The sequence below is a fragment of the Schistocerca americana genome, chromosome X, assembly GCF_021461395.2.
Source record: "Schistocerca americana isolate TAMUIC-IGC-003095 chromosome X, iqSchAmer2.1, whole genome shotgun sequence".
NCBI classification, from domain to species: Eukaryota; Metazoa; Arthropoda; class Insecta; order Orthoptera; family Acrididae; genus Schistocerca; species Schistocerca americana.
In genome coordinates this window covers 628008088-628029851 of record NC_060130.1, presented here as the reverse complement: position 1 = coordinate 628029851, position 21764 = coordinate 628008088, and the positions used below count along the sequence as shown (strand labels likewise).

Sequence of the window (21764 nt, the reverse complement as noted above, 5' to 3'; positions counted from 1 at the left end):
ACAGATGTAAAATAAATGGGAGAAAGAACTGAAACATTACATGCACGGACACACAGTAAAGTTAGAGTAATAATGAAAAAACAAAGGAATCATGAAAATAAAAGACTTAATCTAATTGTAGATGAAATAATAACAAAATTACTAAGAGTGTTTAGTAACTAATAAATCAAAATAAGCAGATATACAAAAAAAAACAGTACAAATAAAGCCACCACAAGTCGTGGACATAAAATTTTTTCGGAATGAATCAGTAGAGCACCACAAAAATACAAACGACTTTAAAAAAGTGTTAAAGTAACATTGCAAAGAACATGGGAAGGAACAGTAAAAAGATACACAAAGTTGAAAATCCATGCTACTACTGGAGTAACAAATGAAAATCGATATCACTTGTAAAAGTACTTCACTTTACCATGTCTAGTGAAGGTCAACAGTGGCTGAAATGTTTCATTTAGTTTACAGTATTACATCACAACAGGTAAAAGAAAATTTATAGTTGAGTACAACCATAATGGCTGCAGTCATGTACATATTAAGAAGACATATAAGTAGGCCTTGTGGAAGAGTAACTCGTGGAACTTACGTAAGCAACAAAAGTGCGGCTGGTAAAAGCTGTGCAGAGTACTTACAAGGATATTAAAATTCCCTGCAAGTAGCAGAACGCTGATAAATCAACAATAAAAATAATGAAATGTATCAGAATATGTTTACACCAAACCTGTACATAACAAATACATCCAGGAACGTCTATGCAGGGAGATAAGAAGAGGGGTCTAAGAAGGATATAGAAAATTACGCGGCTAGAGTATGATAAGGAACCTGAAGATGTATAGTTGCAATGGGTGGAGGGACATGTACCAAAATACTGAACTTTCATGGGATGTCACAGATGGTGAGATGAACACCACAGAACTTGCTCCCTTCCAGATTTGTCCCTTTAAAAAAAATAAGTCCAACCCCCCATGTTTTTGCCAGAACAGCAAGCGCATGTGTTCTCTCTCTCTCTCTCTCTCTCTCTCTCTCTCTCTCTCTCTCTCTCTCTCTCTCTCACACACACACACACACACACACACACACACAGAGAGAGAGAGAGAGAGAGAGAAAGAGAGAGAGAGAGAGAGAGAGAGAGAGAGAGAGAGAGAATGGAGGGAGGGTCAATAACATAAAACAGGTCCAATATAAAAAATACTGATTCCTTAAAACTTCAATAAAATTCCACATGTGTGGTGGTTGGAGCACAAACAAATTACATTATATCTAAAATATTTTAAAATTATGTGTACACCGAATTATCTCTATAAGTACAGACCAGTGCACATCTAAATGATCAGGTTTTTTGCTTAATTAAAAGCAGCTGCTCATTTTTTTACAGAATACATCAAAATTTTAGTATCTGATTCACATTCTGCTTTTAATGGTCCTTCGCAAACACTCAGACCACATACTACATTACAATCCAATAACGTATCACCTAAATTTTCACTTTGAGGAACCTGAACCACAATATGTGCAAAGGAACCACATTTCTCAGTATTAACAGGTGGACGACAAACGGATTTCGTTGAACGTGATGACTGTTTTTCTCCAGAGGAACTCAAGGCGCGTTTGGCACGTTCGTGCCAAGTGCTGTCTTCTCTAATCTTTACAGTCTGCTTACTTTTACTTGGAACGTGATTAGGTATCTGGCTCTTCTTCCTGGATATGCTGGTTAGTCATCTCATGAAGGATGTTTTACAAGCTCGAGGAGAAGAGATGCGAGCACTGAAATATTTAGACAAAGAATTAGGCTTATTATACTTCAAAAATTTTGTACAATTTACCTGCAACTTCCAGATCACTCAATGTGAATACATCTATACCATTACCACACATTATTATTATTATTATTATTATTATTATTATTGACTCTAATTGTATTCATTTTGATGACTTTAATGTTCTTAGCTATTCATGTAAACAATAACTCAGGCTCGGTGTCAAAACAATAATTGGTGTTAAAACTTAATATGTCATGAATTAGAACAATGCTTAGAAGCTTAGAAATGAGAAGTAATTTGACTCTGCTATCTCAACTACAGAAACACAAAATAAACAACTGAAATTTTAAGTTACCCAACTGTATACTGATCTACAATCTCTTAAATTAATGAAAGCACATGGTTGCCTATTTCAGAATCAGCACACTACTATGATCTACAAAAACTCTTCTGCAGTTTGTCTCTTTCAACAGTTATACTTCACAATGGACTACTGACAGTGGATTTATGTTTTCAAAACAATGTTGTTCTTAGACATGGAACTCCATTACACAATGATGGGAGAAGGAATTCAAATGTTAACTTGCGCTTCACTGAAGAAACCATTGTAATATTTTCAGAACAAGATTCATGCAAACCAATGAAAAACTTAAAAATCTGTTATGCTGAGATGAAAATCTGACCCCTCACCCTACCACCCAAAAGAACCAAGTGTCTTAAATAAAATGTGATCTTAAATTTCTAGGTCACCTGCAAACGAAGCAGACATTTATCTTGCACATATAGTTCAGCCAATCCAAATTTACTCTGAGCCACCAAAAAATTATTCTCTAACAGGACCATTTGTTAACTTTTTCACAAAAACCAAAATGTGATGTGGAGTACTTCGGGACTCAATAAAAATGATATACTACTGTTAAGCACTTTAAAAAATTAAAACTCTGCAAAACTAGTCAATGTTTGGTGTAAAAATATCCTGGAGGAATGAAAGGATTTTTGTTTAACAAATACTGCCTCACATGTGGTCCCCCACCCATCCTTTCCTACAGTTTAGCTATAATGGTGAATAAATGTTATAGTGTTCTCAGTTGTTTTTTTTAACAAGGGTTGGAAAAAAATATGGAAACACCTGAAGAACACTGTGATTAAAAATAAGAGGATGACAGCTGCAAATATCACTGTAGACCTGAATGTTGCACTCGTGAACCCTGTCAGCACAAAAACAACAAGAAGGAAGTGCCATAACCAGGGAATTGCAGGGTAAGCTGGAATTCCACAACCATATATCAGTGATGCAAATGCCTACAATGGGAAAAAATGGTGCTGGAGCCATAAAACCAGTACTATGGAACAGTGGTAGAAAGTCAATTGGTCAGAGGAGTCTTGTTTCACACTGTTTACACTCCTGGCAGAGTTTATATACAAAAAGTGAAAAATATTTATTTATTTGTGTTCCTCTATTTTTGTCCACATGCTGTACGCACAAGTGTGTGAGCAATTATTTCCAAAAAGTCAGAACTTACTTTGTACCATTAAAGACACAAGAAAACTTTCACACAACAACAGATGTGCTGAAAGATGGCATGATGTAGTCCTGGCACACACAGAAGGTTCCCAATTATTGGTTCCAACACTTTAAATGACAAATGTCAAGGTGATATATGGACAACCAATACTGATGTGGAATGCATACCTTGATGTGTGTGTACTGGCTGTAAAACAAACATGTGTTCACACAAACATGAGTTTTCCTTTTCACGATGAAGGGTGCTCAACAGTGCAGTTATTGACAGTTTTCTAAAATAATGGAGGACAAATATGGCTGACATGTCTAAAATTATAAACTCCATTAAAGTCAGATTCACTTTCACCCATTCACATTCAGCCCTCGACAACACCGATTGTAAAATGTTGAACACCGTCTCGATCTTAATATACGTTGTTAAAATTTAGACAAGGCTGTTCCAACTTGAGTGCTCGCCAATGGGCACAGGCGAGCAGGAGCACACAAATAGCTGACACACGGAGAGTCAGTCTGCTGGACACAGCCTACGTAATTGTAATGGTCAAGTTGCTCACACAAAATGTATGCAATAGGACTACCTGGGAACTAATGCCTGAAGGGCAAGCTTCGGAACAGCCAGATATAGACAGTTTAATGTAATCAAGGCTACAAGCCTTGGGAAAATTTAATTGTCTGACCACTTGGCAAAACTCCCTTAAGCCTGTCATGGAAGATTAATGGATAAATTAACATCTGCTCTCATGCAAAATTTGTAGCCCACAAGCATTGCTGTTTGGTGGATTCTCTTCTGAGCTGATCCTGCCAAGTTTTTAGGGATGGTAAAGAAACTTTCCCATATCCTTAGTATCTGAAAGGAGAAGGTATCATGGCCACTGTTTTGGCTTGACTGCCCTCAACTTAATGTCTGTCACTTTCTGACATTCTTCTTTGCATTGAGAAATGACCGTGTCTCAACAGCATGACGCCCGCATGAAGGTAACACAATGTGCTACAGTATTATCCATGCAGGCTTGCTTAGCTGTCACATCTGCTACTTTATTTCCTTTGACAGCAATGTGTCTTTGCAACCTTCCCTGATCTTTACACTTGGAGAAGAAAATCATGAATTATCACAACTTGTTTATTAGCTGTGTGCATGCATTGTATAGCTTCAAGGCACTCTGGGAGTTGCAGCGGATCAGAAATTTCACAGCATCAATATAAAATAAGCTTCCATAGCACGTAGTATACATTGAAGGTTTCAACTGTAACTAAAGTGCAGGCATTACATTACATTTATGAAGTTAAGTGCCAGGGGTCAATCTTCGTATTAGCTTACTAAATACAACTGTGAATGGCCTCAGAGAGCTGAAATGTTGTTCGCCAGGCCATTCATACACTGAAGTGAAAAAAGTCATGAGATACATCCGAATATTGTGTAGGTGTAGTGCACCAACTCGAGATGGCATGGACTCAACATGTCATTCAGTGGAAGACCTTTGCAGAAATATTGTGCCATGCCACATCTATAGACATCCGTAATTGTGAAAGTGTTGCCTGTGCAGGATTTTGTGCACAAACTGACATCTCAATTATGGATTCATGTCAGGTGATCTAGGTGACCAAATAATTCACTTGAAATCTCCAGAATGTTCTTGAAATCAATCGCAAACAACTGTGGCCCAAAGACATGACGTCGTCATTTGGGAACATGAATGGCTGCAAATGGTCTCTATGTATCCGAATACAACCATTTCTAGGCAATGATCAGTTCAGTTGGACAAGAGGACCTATCCCATGTAGACACAGCCCACACCATCATGGAGCCACCATCAGCTTGCTCAGTGCCTTGTTGACAGCTTGAGTCCATGGCTTCGTGGGGTTTGTGCCACACACAATTCCTACCTCCAGCTCCCACCAACTAAAATTGGGACTCATCTGACCAGGCCACTGTTTTCCAGTCATCCAGGGCCCAATAAATACAGTCACAAGCCCAGGAGAGGCGCTGCAGGCGATGTCGTGCTGTTGGCAAAGGCACTTGCATTGGTTCTGCTACCATAGCCCATTTATGCCAAAATTTTGCCACACTGTCCTAACGGATATGTTTCCCTTATGTCCCACATTGATTTCTGTGGTTATTTCATGCAATGTTGTTTGCCTGTTAGCACTGACAACTCTACATAAACACCGCTTCTCTTGGTCATTTAGTGAAGGCTGACTGCCACTGTGTTGTCTGTGGTGACATTTAATGCCTGAAATTTGGTATTCTAGGCACATTGACACTGTGGATCTCGGAATTTGAATTCCCTAACAATTTCTGAAATGGAATGTCCCACGCATATGTCTCCAACTACCATTCCGCATTCAAAGTCTGTTAATTACAGCCATGCAGCCATAATCTCACTGGAAACCTTTCCAAATGAATCACCTGAGTACAAATGACATCTCTACCAATGTACTGCCCTTTTATACCTTGTGTAAGTGATACTACTGCTATCTGTATATGTATACTGCTACCCCATGACTTCTGTCACCTCAGTATATAAATATTTTACAGAGTTGTTGTGCAAGCATATTTCCTTGGCATTCTCAATTTTTCATCTAACACTACGGATCATTGATTGCAATAGCACTGCGGTCAACAACTCTTATTACATCTCACTGTGTTTGGGCTTATAGCTCTACATTATCCTTGCGCAGTCCATCTGCTTTTGACAGTTATAAATATAAATCGACTTTAATTACTCAAAACAACCAGTTTCCACAATTCTTCTTCAAGATGTCAATACTTATTGATGAACAACTGCTCAGCTTCAGTTGCTAAATTAATTCACAACTCCTCCTTTAAAGGCATGGGGGAATTTGCTAATGGTCTGCATATATTTCTTTCTAAACTTATAAAAACTTTATTTCTGCTAATTTTTTGAGATAAAATGGTCTATTACTTTGCATGCAGTGGAGCGAGTTCTCGTATATTTCTCTAATAAGTTTGCATCTATTTTGGAGAACTATGGTTCCTTACTAGACCCCTTATTACAAGAGCAAGTCTACCACACTACTGAACTACTTTGCCAAATTGGGCTCTCTCTGTAATCTGTCAACAACCCACTTACTTTCCTGTAAGATTGAAAAATGCTCTGGTAGTGTCTATTTATATAAGTGGACATACACTGATGAGCCAAAACATTAAGATCACTGCCCACTACAAGACTGTATGCCACATGGTGCCGATGCAGGCACATGATGCGGTAAGGAAAGTACACAAGTGGAACAGATACAGTTGGAGACTCATTCTAGCAATGACATGGGGAAATCCACTTGCTTAAGGGCTGAGTGTTGTGGCCGAGTGCCTGAGAACGAGCATCTTGAAAACAGTGAACCTTGGTGGCTGTCTGCATGGTACTGTTGTGAACATCTGTGGAAAGTGTTTGAAGAACAGAGAAACCACAAGTAAGCAACAAGTATTTGCACATCCACACCTCATCACAAAACATGGAGGTTGGACACTTGCACGATCTATACAGCAGGTTAGGTGTCAATCTGTGGCAAATTTCTTGACATGGTTCACTGTCAGTGCAAGCCAAGTGTTTCACAGCACCTGATTCAGGACACACTGTTGAACATGGGGACCTGCAACAGATGATCCCCACACATTCTTGTGTTGACCCAAAAACACTGTCAATTACGCTAGCAGTGGGCACAGGATCATCGACACTGGATAGTTGATCAACAGAAACTTGTCATCCAGTCACACAAATCACATTTCTTGTTACACCAGGTCGATGGTCGTATCTGGGTTAGCCACCATTCAGACAAACAGCTGCTAAAAACATGCACCGTGTCACAGGTGGAGGCAGTGTTATGCTATGGAATACATTTACCTGGGCTTCCTATCAAATGTGCTGTGGACTATGTGAACTTTACTGCTGACTACCTGCACCCCTTCACGTGTCATGTCACACACACACACACACACACACACACACACACACACACCCTTGAGAGTGATGGTGCCTTCAACAAAAGAACTGAAGAACTGCCCATGTCTAAGTAAGTAATCCTACCTGCTTGTGTAGTGCAGCAGGCTACCATGCAAGACAGGGAGGTGAGCCAGACCCAGATCAAATCCGTGCAGTGGATTAACGAAAATGGGCTGGTACACCAACCAGCCTTAATCTTGTTTTTAGGCAGTTTCCCATACCTGTTTAGGTAAATGCTGGTCTGGTTCTCAAATTCCACCTCAGAGAATATGGTACACAAGCAGTTAAAATATGATAACACACAGAACAATGTTTACATGGTTCACAGACAGATGGCACATCTGTAACCTTGGTTACCTTGATGACCATGGTGTCAGTAAGGGCATCTGACCACGAAGTTCAATAATAATAATAATAATAATAATAATAATGGTGGTGATGAAACTTCTTGGCAGATTAAAACTATATGCTGGACCACGACTCGAACCTTTGCCCGAGTTCGAGTCTCGGTCTGGCATATAGTTTTAATCTGCCAGGAAGTTTCAAATCAGCGCACACTCCGCTGCAGAGTGAAAATTTCATTCTGGAATAATAATAATAATAATATAAAAAAACTATGAAATCATCAAAAAATCAGACCCCACACTATGCAGGATAAATGCGTGGGAAAAGAATTGCAGTGTAACTAAATAATCTCTAACTACATACTTTTGCATCATTTAAATTATTTCAAAGGTTCTTGAGAAAGCAGCCTACCTCAGAATTGAGATTCACTTACCCAACAAGAAATTATTAACAAAAAGAAAATCCTGAGCGTTACACCCTGTCTTTTTTAGCATTTTACCTAATCTTTCCATGGCTAACCAGTCTTACAAATGGTTAATACAGTAACTATCAATCTAACAACATCCATTTTATTCAATTTCAAATGAAGGTCCCTGGTACTTACTAGACATAGTATAATATGTAAAATTCCTTCACGTTCACATGGATGCAAAGGAAAACTAATGAAACATGGTGACAAACTGGTTAAAAATACTTAGGTGCCTGTTTTCCCTCCTTGGTAACATAATCAGATAACCTTCTGCAGCAATGCAGCTGAAGCCAATGAAATATTTGTTCTATAAAGGTGAGCATTAATAATTTGATGCAGAGCTGATAACTGAAGGCCTCGCTAAGCCTTCTTCAATGAGCTAAATATTAAAAGGAAGTGTGACATACACAACATCCATACAAGATCTTTTTAAATTTCCATACAGACTTCATATGCATTCCTGAGTAGAATACAAAGACAGAATTGTTTATCATCCACACTTAAATGTAGCTTGTGAAGCAAAGGTATATGGGCATGGATGGGCAGTTGGATGGCCCCTGCATGTGCGTGTGTACACGCACGCACGCACGCACACACACACACACACACACACACACACACACACACACACACACACACAGTGTGCATTAGAAATGTTTCAAATATTTAATAGTATTACTCAAATTCTGAATTAAATTGGAACCACTATTTCTCTATGTGATAATTTTGCATAATTTGAGACATAACAATTATGTTTAGCTGGGTTAAGTTTAAGGCATGTTTATGCAAAATTTAATTATTTTATATGGGTAAAACCTTTAAAAAGAATTATTTATAAAAATTACAAGAAATATGATGTTCAGTGTGAAAAAATATTAGATAATACTGGTGCAACCACACCACATAATGTAAGTCATGAATGAAAAATAAATTACAAAGACACCATGCTGCTTTACACAATGAAGCAATGTTTTTTAATATAGTCTATACAGGGGTTAAATTTATCTGTATTACAGTGGAAGTAGAAAGAATGACTAAAGCAAAAAGTGAAGTTTCATAAACCCTATTGCCTTTACCACATATAAACTGAAAGAAAGACAGTATTTGCCCCCATTAAACCTGGTTTAATTAAAACTGAAGTGTGAAATGTGTTACACTCCAACAGAAACCATGTCTACCACAAAAATTCCCTGATTTTCTTGGAGCCGGTGTTGGTGGGAGCCATAAAAATACACTGTAAGGCAGAGCGTACGTTTCCTCCTCATTAACGATGAATCCAGTATATACATTGGTCAAAACTATTACTGAATCAGATAAAATTGTGGGAAGTGTTGGCCTATCATCATGGTTATAAGATAATAAATGTTCACGCTGGGCAAGGTATTCCAATAATACCTGCACACAATGTATCATATCATCCAGTAACACCTTGGGAATAGACAATGCAACCCATTTAAAGGACAATGCACCTATGGCATCAGCATATGGCACAGCTAAAGGTTGGAGGGTCTAGTCTTCATATTTTCAAGTGAAAGAAAAACTGCACTGGGTAATGTGGAAGGCAGTATCTCTGTGAATGCTGACAGCCGCCACAGCAAATTTGAGCTGTTTCATTGCTGTGTCTCGTGTCCTCCCCTAAAGCAAATGTGTCAGTTGTCAGATTCAGCACTAAATAGTAACCCTTAAGAAAATAAAACACAGTCCCATTTGAGTGCTCCTCTTCTTTACCCAATGTTTGCCACCACTGAAGGGCTGTTTCACTGATGGAACACATTCCCTGTGCCTTCGTGCACAAAGATTGCGATTGCGAAAACAGTAGCAAACAAACTGGATTTATTGTGTTGTCATGTTGGTGTTTCAGAGGATCATGAAAAGTTGCACTCTTCTGTCTATTGTAATAAGTTGCAGACAGGAGATGATGACTGCCTCTGGATGTAACTGCTTACACATGGCTTCAGCCTGATCTTCATACATACCTTCCATTATTTAAAACAGCCCATGATCACGAAGGTACGCCATAGATTGCCTCTGCACCTTCAAAAGTCTATCCTATCTACGGTTCACAAAGGTAGTGATTCAATAGTCAATTCACTGCTATTCTACACCACTTTTATATGTATTACAGTCAACAATAGCACTGCTAACTCCTAAACTTCCAACACTAGAATACCTCCCACTAATTTGTAGGGGCAAAATTCACATCCAATTTCCTTTCTTTGTAAATGATTAGGCGTAAAAATTTAAAAGGTTGTTGTTACGTTATGTACCTGAAGACCAAACCTTAGTGCTTTGACACTGGCTGTTTAAAAAAAGAGTGGTGATTGGGGAGCTTTATGACTGAAACTTTTACTTTTGTTTTTCTTTTTTCACAGTGGTATTTGTTTGTTTTCTTCTTTTAGATTTATTAAAAGGTTTCAACAAATGATTGCTTCTGATGAGAAGCAGCAGCATTTTCTTGCCTGTGATACAGTCCTCCTCTGATCTAAGGTGTTTCTCAATATTATTTTTCCATTTCCCTCCAAATTCAATGATTACAAAATCTGAAGAGGATTGATTTCAACCTTTCATGGGCCTTCTAAGTCATGTGACCCACACCTGACAGCACTGCAGAAGGAACAGACAAGTTACTTAGTGTAGATGTAGGACCACACACAAAAAAAAAAAAAAAAAACCATGTGCAAGTTACGTTAGACTTTCAGTTTGGTTGAAATACATTGAGCAATTTCGTTTTCTGATTACTACATTGTAGAGAGCAGACACTATAAACTGGCAGTCGGCCGTGAGCATAAACAAGCTAGAACATGTCCACTAGAAAAGTGAGGAATGGTGGGAGCAAATAACCTCCACCTTCCTCTTGCAGGGCAGCCAGCCTACACCCATGTTCTGTGATTCCATGGCAGCAGAACTATACACAGTCATAGGGTCACTGATCCAACCTGGTGTTGTGAGGGTCATAATCTAACTCTGTGATGGACCAGGCTTAATCTCTTCACTCATTTCAAAACAAGAAAATACAACAACAAGCAACACACGGCACCTAGCACTCAATATCAGCTCTTGCACAACTGCTTGCTAAGACTGGCAGTATCATAAAGGAGACAGACCATTCAACCACCCACAGTTGCTGTGGCATGGGCTTCGCCTGAGGATGTCCAGTACCAGTAACTGAAAATTGGTTACCTTTTTTTTCTATTTACATGCAGAAAATAAAGTATTTCAAACCAAAAATTGGCTACACTTTTGATATTGAAAATAAAGACATTTCAAACTATCTCTGATAAAATAGTTCATCTGGATACAATTTGCTGTGAAATACCATTTATTAGGTAATTTTGCATTCTTGCATTTTAAGGCAGAATTCATATCTATCGCAAATGTGAATTTTTCAGGTGCCTACTAATAAGTCTCATGTTAATGTGATCAGTGAGTGAGCTGAATGTTATATTTGTTGTACACTTCTAATAATACTACCTAATTGTTTTGACCAATGTAGGAGAAAGAAATGAACCACCTAAGGCGTGCAACGTTAGGACAGATCAGATATCTGGCTTTCACCATAACTAGTCAACACTTTACGAAGCTCTTTAAAGAACCAACATGGTAAAAACAACTACTATTTATACTATAAAAACTAAAATAGAGCTCCCCACTTTTTTTTTCCGACAAAAACATAACATTACATCCAATCTCAATAGTCACTGCAGGAGTCAGAAGAAGCCCTTACCATGGATTTAATGTGGTTTTATCTTTTCCTCGAGAAATGAATCAAGTCCTAGTCAGAATTCCAACATACTCATGAGGTTAGCCTGTTAATGCTATACATATGAATTATATAGTATATTTTATGCATGAACAGATGATTTATTGTTACTTTAGTTGAGCATTTTTAGTTTCAGAATATATCATGTATAAAGAAGAACTGCTCTTTAATTACCTTGCCACTCAAATCGGGGACAGCACACTTTATTTATTTAATCTGAAAATGGATTAAATATTTTGTAATATCTGCCACATATCAGTTCACAAAATGTAATTATTAAGTCCTGAATAAAACTGTGTGAAAGGCTGAGATATGCCTCTCAATAGTATAAACAGCTATAATATAAGACAGCTTGTAATGCAACATTGTAACAATCAAGAAAAAAGTAAATGAAAATTTCTTCCCTCACCATCGAGATGGTTTAACATAACAGATTAAAGTATTATTTTCAGAAAAAAATCTATACCAGCTATTTTAAGCAAATATATGAGAGATAAATTATTTTAAAGCTGAGTACACAGATTTACCACTATTTTAAGCACTCTCCATATACAGCTGAAAAAATATTTTTAACATTACTACTGGGATTACATTTTCAGACAGTGGCAAGTGGTCTGTGTGTTGAAAGCTGCATAAGCAAACAGAAAATCTCTTCTTCGCAAAAGCTAAAATTTTAAAAGGATAATGAAGACAGCATCTGGCAATGGCTATCTACATTGATTGGATGGCGTACATGGTGGAAAAACTAGAAAAGCACGTCAGAGTCTCCCTTCCTTTCCACAACATAAGCACTGCTCTACACCTGCAACACTACAAAAAGGCCTCACTCAGCAAGACGCAAGAACAAAACTAGGCTTTCAGAGAATTTTTCTTTCTCGGAGCACATATTACCACTGTTACCTGTCAGCTCAGTACGCAACATGTTTTTCCGGTGCAAGTACACTTATTCATTACTAGATTGGCACCACAAGCATAATGAGTATACTGAATAAAAATTACTTTTCATTATATCCTCTGTGTTTGTATAACTGACCTATTACTTTATTATTTATGCAAGAACAAAATGATGTCCAGTTCTTTTACTAATAATTACAGAAACTTAGTAGTGGTGTTTAACTGGGATTGTTGGCCCTTCCTATTGATGCCAAAAATTCTATACAAAAAAGACACATCACATCAGAAAATTTTTCTGTCTTTTTGTGAGTACTGGTACATGGGATCACAGTCACTACATCAATCTTATAAACAAAAATATGTCTATGAATGCAGTGATGATATTGTGTAGAAGTTAGACCACGCCAGTCAAAACTCATGTAATTCTTATAAAGCATTAAAAAAAGAATAAAAAAAAAACAAAAAACATTACACTGAAAATGTAACATTATAAATGAAGAGGAAGTTAATTACCGGGTAAAGTGTTAGTGATGCACTGCGAATGCACACTACACAAATGTGAAACTGACATCAATGAGCTTATCAGAATTCCTCTCCAAGTCAAAAACCAAATGCAATGGACAAATGAGAAAAAGGTCAAAACTTTTGGCAATGAGTTTGTGATTTATTTATTTGTCATGTGAACCTCACACTCAGTTATTTTGTTTGATGACATTTTCAGTTAACTTATGGGATCTTGTAACTTGCATATGTTTGAGCAGTTACTGCTATCATTCTTTTTGTAAAATCTAGTATAAGTCTCATAGGTAAATACACTCATGAACACAAAAATATACTACACACAATCATCCTGCAGACCTGACAGTAATCACTCAACCACCACCACAGAAAATTACAATAGTTCTTAGTGAAACCTTAAAAACATTATACGAATGTCATGTGCTATAATTCCATTCAAAAGAATGACATCACAAATTAAACCTCGTAGAAGCAACAAAACTAATCGTAAAACTGGTTTATTATAAATTTCATCTTTTAATGCCAACAAAATATATTAACACAGCAGTACACTGGTGTTAAGAACAAACTGAGCATATGTGAAGTACAGCTGGCATAACAAAATTAGCAGCTTTCACTGCAATATAAAAAGTAACTGCTCCACACAATGAAAAGCTTATAATTTCAGCTGTGTTAAAGCCACCACACAACCACAACCTATGACTCTTTTTTATAGCAGAAACAACATTGCTATAAAGCTAAGATTAATTGTCAGTTAGATGTGTTGAAGATATAGCATCTGAACTAATAACAGCAGATGATACTAAACTACACGATGTCATACACACTACAAGCACTGAATGTTGCCAGCATTAGGAAGGTCAAACTGGATGGCAAACATGCCTAACAGTCAATCATGCAGAAGCACAGCCTACAAGAATATTGTGCACTTACTGACGAACAGTATGAAATCTGCTAACTCGGTCCGCGCTGCGTACGGTCATATCGAGGCTCGATGCTGGGGAGGAAGGGTTAGAGGTTGTTGCAGGTGTAGACTTTGCAGCAGCACGGGTAACTGGTCTTATGGGGTGGGAAGCAAGATTTACCTTGCTTATATTCAATGATCGATTGGATCCGTACATTGAATTAAGAAGCCAGGTATTTCTAAGAAACAAAGAAGGTGGTGATGAAACTGGCATCCCATACAATGTTCAAATATAGTTATATCAGCTTATTTTGCTTATGGCAACTACATCAGCAAACAAAGATTTTTCATTTACAAACATGTGATTTAATATGACTTGTCATAAACACGTAAGCAGTTTAAAGAAATCCTAATAATTTCGATAAAACTTCAGTCACCAGTTTTGCAATCATTCAAAAATGTGAACAGTCTTTTACTGCAACCGAGATCCTAATACTGTAAAATTTGACACAATCACCTTATTATCAGAAACAATGACACAACCAAAATATATCAATTTAGCTAAAGGAAACATGTAGTGGAAGGAATGACATAAAGGATCAGTTGACAGCTACTGCAAACCCATCACACACTGTAATACATGCACAACTTTTCAAACAAATATGAGAATAAATGTACTACAGTAAAAAAAATTACATAAAAATCCACATCAAAGAAATTACAATCATACAAAACACAAAACCTTTTGTTCTAACAACTAAAATGTCTTAAAGGTTTACCTTCAATAACATTTTCAAATCTAAAATCTACAATTTGTTTATCACAGAGGGTATATACAAATTAAGTATATATAACTTCATTTCACATTAAGCAGGCAGCATAATGCAGTAAATGTCCAAAGAAAAAATATAATTATCCTTTCTAAAATATCAAACACATGATATTACTAAAACATTATCTTGTAGATACCCTAAATTACACTTGAGTCCATGAACAAAAGTGATCCTAGCCCACCCTCGACATACTGTCTGTTATCACAATACCGTGAAGATGTTAAGTAATGAACTCTTCAAAGATTGAATCGAACAACAGTCACATCTGGACATTCAAGTTAACAGCAAAAGATAGAGTATTTATAGCATCATAAGAGACCATGTGATGCATATTAAATTTTTAGCTGCTCCCATTTGTTCTCAATTAGGCTACCCTACTGTAATTCACAGGTCCATCACAAAGCAACAGACAAATCATGATACTTTCAGAATTCACAGATGCTGCATAACTATTACCATATGGTTTTTTTAAAACATTAATTTGCAACACGCCACACATTTGTACAACTGGCAACAGATTCAAACTCAAACACATAACTTCATATGAATAACGCATCGCTCAAACTAACAGTAAGCTTTGGTCAGCCATTAAAACCCAGGCAGTTCCAAATCTGGCATTTGGGTTGGGGGGGGGGAGGTTGGCGAGAGGGGGCTAGGTTGGTGAGGGGACCAGGGGGGGGGGGGGCGACGGCGACTGAGCGGGGGGGAGAGGGGCCGACGGCGACTGAGCGGGGGGGGAGAGGGGCCGACGGCGACTGAGCGGGGGGGAGAGGGGCCGACAGCGACTGAGCGGGGGGGAGAGGGGCCGACGGCGACTGAGCGGGGGGAGAGGGGCCGACAACGACGATACGATGATGACTGAGCGGTAGGGGGGGGGGGGAAGGGGGGAGGATTATGGGGTGGGGGAGGAAATAAAGTTGCACCACAAAGTAGTCATTCGAATGGGATGAAAATTGTGAAAATTGGTAGATGTTATGTAGATGAAAAGACAAAAGCTAATTACAATTCTAGAATAACTGCATTATTTATTCTAGGTAAAGGATGTCACAAATTGAGCACATCAATAATGCTTTGGTTTATCTCTGGCACTTACAAAATCAGGTGTCTGGCTTACCATTTATTGGTAGAATCGCTGAATGTCCTTCTGAGCAATATCATGCCAAATTCTGTCCAATTGGTGCATTAGATTGTCAAAATCCCAAGATGGTTGGAGGGCACTGCCTATAGTGCTCCAGACGTTCTCAATGGGGGAGAGATCTGGCTACCTTTCTGGCCTAGGTAGGGTTTGGTAAGCACGAAGACAAGCAGTAGAAACTCTCGCTGTGTGCAGTCGGGCATTATATTTCTGAAATGTAGGCCGAGGATGGCTTGCCATGATGGGCAACAAAGCGAGGTGTAGAATATTGTAAACATATCGCAGTGCTGTACGAATGCCGTCAATGACAACCAAAGGGGTTCTACTATAAAATAAAATTGCATCCCAGACCATAACTCCTGGTTATTGGGCCATATGGGGGGTGACAACCAGGTTGGTGTCCCATAGCTTTCCGGGATGTCTCCAAACACATCTTTGGTCTGGAATCTCACTGAATGGAGTGGAATTCTCTTCAGTGATTAATCTCACTTTGAAGTGAGTCTTGAGACCAGTGAAGACTTGTCTGAAGATATCCTGGACAGCGGTGGGATACCAATCTGATTGTCACCTACCATACAGCCCAACCACCAGGAGTTACAGTCTGGAGTGCCATTTCATTTCATAGCAGGACCACTTTGGTTGTCATCCACAGCACTCCTATAGCATAGCAGTACGTTGACTATGTCCCACAGACTGTTTTGTTGCTCTTCATGGGAAGCCATACTGTGTTTACATTTCAGCAGGATAATGCCTTCCCACACATGGGGAGAGTTTCGTTTTTACTGCTTGTCTTTGTGCTTGTCAAACCCTATCTTAGCTCTCCCCCAATTGAGAATTTTTGAAGCATTATGGGTAGGGCCCACCAACCAGCTCAGAATTTTGACAATCTAATGTGCCAGTTGGACAAAATTTATCACGATATCCATCAGAAAGACATCCAACAACTCTAGCAACCAATACCAAGCAAAATAACAGCTTGCATAGGGCAGAGGTGAACCAACACGTTTTTGACTTGGTAAATTTGTGAAGCTCTTTCTCCCGAATAAATACCCCAATTTTTCTGAAATTTTAAGCATTTGTTTCTCTGTACACGTACATCACATCTACCGATTTCCATCCCATTCTGACAATTCCTTCATGGTGTGTCACTTTAAAAAGAAAGTGTATTTAAACTTTGATTTGAGGGGACACTATGGCACCATAAAAATTACAATCATGTATGTTTACAGTGCAGAACATTAGCACACACAATTTTAATCAAACTTACATATCAAGAGTTGTAGAAAAGGACTGGTGATCACATGAGGCCTTATGTGACGTCAATGTGCACACTTTTTGTGGGTAGGCATACTGAGAGTTGGAGAAGGGTAACAGTTACACCCTCAAAACGGAAATGAATGATGATTTCTTCTTACTTTCACCACTCAAAAATTTTATTGACAATGCTAGATGGAAGTCACTCTCACAAAAGAAAACCACCATCTATTTTTCAAAATGACATGCAACAATTTTATTGGAATGTTTTTTATGTAGTGCATGTATGTATATACCATGTATACATGTATGTATTATTTTGCACATTACTTAAATAAGGATGAATGTGCATATGTATGTACTACAATTTACTTTCAATTAAACTCATTTATTTGAATTTTTTTCCTCCATCCGTATCAGTTATTTCCACTCCTATTATTGTGAGCTCTCAGTAAGTTGAATTTTTTTCCCTGATGCCCTGAGTTCCAAATTACTGGGAATCAACTCTATAATTAACACAACCATTATCAATTTGGTTACGGCACAAAAAGGAATGGAGTACAATAAAGAAACCCCTTCAAGAATATTAATTTTTTTCAACCCAATACAGAATTAAGATAAGAAAATGTGAAATACATCTACAAACAAGAATAATGAAGTCTCTCATTCTATGCCATACAACCTCATAATTAACACTAGTCATGGTGGGAAAATGTGCAACTGGGCAGTTGCCTTCCATGGAATACAAAATTTTATGTCAATATCGAATCTTCATTCTGTAGGGTTTCTGAGATGATAATATCATATGTAACTAATATTTTCCAAACATGAAGACAACAGAATATTTCACTGATTCAAAGAAAGGAATTACTTCATTATCAGTTAATTCGACATGTCTCAGAAGAGAAGAATAAATATTAGTCAGGAAAACTCTGCAGCTAAAACATGGAAAGTTATCTGGGTGTTGACAACAACTGAAAAATACAAGCATCATTTACAACAGATGTGCAGGAGAGCTTCTACATTTAGAGTATGGGAAACTTTGGAGGAAAGAGAGCTTCTGCATCTAGGGCTAGGGTCTCTATGGGCAGGGGGGGGGGGGGGGGGGGGGGGTAACTGCAGACACAACAAGATCAACTGAAAAACAGACAAATCAAGAATGATGATTTGAAATTCAGATCTAAATTTAGGGGCAGCAACAAAGAGGATCGCCGCCTCCACCCCGTATCTTCCACTAACAAGGTGAGGGCACGACTTGAAAAATTCACACTGGAATGAGGCTTGGTTGGCTTTTAGTTTACCTTAAGAGTGTTATCCTGCACAGTCCCAGATCTACAATACTTCCGAATTGGGGCAAAAATTTGATAGTGGCACTCCAGTTTATCAAGCAAGAGATCGAAAAGTAGTAGTAGTAGTAGTAGTAGTAGTATGAAATTTTTATATAAATTTGAAATGGCCATATTTCTCCATATAATTTGTGTGATGTCCCTGTTGCGTTTGCGTCCTTGTTCTAACAATCAATCTTGTCATCACTAATTCCGTAACTATACCTGCCATTGTCAAAACTTGTTCTCCAGTTAACTTCACTAACCCTGCTGGATTTACCAGTTCAGTTATCCCACGTTTATTCTCCGGTTAAGTGTTATTACATGTTCCTACAAAGCATTTTCTGTGCTATTACGAGAATAGAACTTACACGACTGCTAACTGGGGACTGTACAAATGGCACTCAGTGGTGTAGTGGTTTAGCAAAAATTCTCTGTCAAAATTTCATTTTCTTGGGTACGTTGAGAAGACAATATGTAACCTTCCTTACCTGTTATTGCTGTTAGTCATTTATTTCCACTCTGGTAGTTTGAATCTATGTATTTTGCTAATAATTATAACAACACCTATTCGCATACCGAATCAACCACATAAACAAACAGCGACTGGCATTCACCTGTTCGGGTTTATTTGGCTCAGCTCATATAATCCAGCCCCCTTTTGTCTGTGGGAAAGCTTTTTTATGGATAAGATGGGGATTCCCCTGGCAGAGACGTTACATACACTAAGCACACATTCAAAAATCAACTTATGATTCATTCACAAACCGACTTAGAATGTGTTCAAAAACCAGCAGAAAGCATTTCAAAATCATATGAATAATCAATAGACGAATGTGCGTTGGATGCTATGTGCTTTCTGAAACAAGGCCCTTTTTTTCTCCTTCTTTCAAGAATATGAATTTGGCACCCTGAAATTATCGTCTGGGGCAGATACACAGATACCCTGGCCAGTTTACCCCCCCCCCCCTCCTCCCCCCCCCCCCCAATCCGAGCCGGATCCTGTAGCAGTAGTAAAACACACTGGCCAGCCAATTCCCAGAAAAAAAGGTTTCAAACATTTACGCACACTCAATATACCAGTTAAATGAAATGCCTGAACTTGTGTAAAAGTAAGATGCTTGAATTAGTATTTTATATTTGATGGAACTGTTTGTTAGACCTAATGAGATGAATTAAAATTAATATCTTATTTTAAAATAGTTACATAATAACAAATCCATTTTTAGAGGAGAGGTTAATATTAATACAATACAATTGTCATTAAAAAGTCATTAGGTTTTTTAAACTATTATATAATGTGAAGAGTGATGTTCCTTTACTCATATTTCAGAGCTTGCGCATCCATACAGTTCACAGGCCTGCTTATAGAGGCCAGTGGGGTCAGCCCCTGGCATACTCTGGTGAGCCACCAAAGAAACAGTATCATCCAAATGACTGCCGACGTGTGCTCGGCCTGTCCCGTAACCTATATTACTACTGTTGTCGAGTCAATGTGTTCAGTGTTACGCACAACCTGTACTTCACTGTTCATATGTGTTGCTCAATAAAGTACTATGTTCAATAATCATGTTTGTTCTTGGTATAGCAAACTTGGCGATGAGAGAGAGAGAGAGAGTTATGTTTTCTCTGCGTCAGTGTCAGAGCTAAGTCACCCGACAAACATCTCAATGGAAGAAATACTCCAACGTATAATTGCTGAGCAGCAAGCTTTCGGGAACAGGAGCAAGCTCTTGCCACTGCTCTCAATCAAGTGTCATCTGGGTATTTGTGGCAGTTTACTCTCCCATCAATACAACTGTCACCCTTCTCGGCATATGATGAATCAGCTTAAGAGTGTGACTTCTATGAGACACAGTTACACAAACATTTGTAGGTTTTTTGTGTGGGTGAAGCAAATCTGTGTAGAGCTCTCTCTCTTACCTGGCTGTGGCCATTCATTTATCAGTTGTTGTGCCGACTTGGGACTTTACAAGAAACGGCCACCTTATCATTTAATCAAGTTTCTCTCAAACTATTACTGTGACAGAATAAGTCACTGCAGCATGTGTAGAATTTTACTATTGTCAGAAACACCCAAACCAATCTTACAAAGCCTGGGCTGGAGAATTAAAGGCATTTAGCCATCAGTGTTAATTTGTCACTAGCATCCATCATGAATCCTTCGCTGATCACATGGTACGCGATGATATTTGTCTGGCCCCAGATAGCGAGGTCTGCGAAAAAGCACTTCAATGTACGAATCCAACGCTTATGGATGCATTCAATATAGCACAGTATTTTAAGTGTCGAGGGTCCACAGCAAATCAGATTGCTGTGTGGGTAGAACTCTCGAAAGTTGCTTGTCAACCCCTGCTTGGCACACTGCAAGTGTTCAGGGTGATGAAGTCACTTTAGTGTCAGATCAAGTTCCATATCGGCAACTGGGGACATTCTTCTCTGAGTTTTCATCTCTGTTTTCCCGCTGGCTCAGTTTTAAGACTCACATTACCAAGAAAGAATCCGCCCGCCCTAGTTTTTTGGCGTCATTAGTGTGACTGCAATTTTTCAGTGCTTAAAACAGCTGACAGCCTTTGTGTTTGGCTGCATCAATTACCTTGACAATAGCATTGTATTGGGTTGTTCCACGGAAGACCACCTTAGAAATCTTCGATTGCTGTTTCCTGTTTTGCAGTCTGTGGGTCTCAAATGCAATCTTGCCAAATCTCAACTTGTTTGGTCATCAACTGATTACCTAGGTTTTGAGGTTTCTCACACAGGGATCATGTCATTGCGTCACTATGTTGCAATTGTGGATTTGCCAGAGCCAATGTCCACTAAGAAAATGCATGCATTTCCAGGTAAAGTTGCGTACTGTCATAAGTTTTTACCTGACGCATTCACTGTTGCTCAGCCCTCGTCCATGCTTTTTCATAAAAATGTGTCCTTTTTCTGGTACCCACCTCGTGACTGAGTGTTCAGTTTGCTTAAATCTCAAGTTCAATCTGCCCCGTGTATGGCCCCTTTTCAGCCAGCCGTAGTGTTGGCATACAAATACGCTTACGAGTCAGAACAACCCATTGTTTATGTTTCTAAGACTAAGTCC

At 38.5% G+C, this 21764-nt stretch overlaps 1 protein-coding gene across 3 annotated transcripts in view; it reads right to left on the bottom strand.

Annotated features, from left to right (window-relative positions):
• Positions 1–1065: 1065 nt before the first annotated feature.
• LOC124554779 (dual specificity protein phosphatase CDC14AB-like) overlaps positions 1066–21764 on the bottom strand; it is a 229204-nt gene continuing 208505 nt past the window's right edge. The window contains exons 14-15 of one of the 3 annotated variants that reach the window (XM_047128425.1): positions 14162–14371; positions 1066–1761 (exon numbers count right to left, since the gene is read on the bottom strand). In XM_047128425.1, coding sequence (XP_046984381.1) covers positions 1713–1761; positions 14162–14371 — 259 coding nt within the window. In that variant the 3' untranslated portion in view covers positions 1066–1712. Of the gene's footprint in view, positions 1762–11989; positions 12032–14161; positions 14372–21764 lie in introns of all 3 variants that reach the window. The other 2 variants (XM_047128427.1, XM_047128426.1) reach the window with 2 other exon arrangements.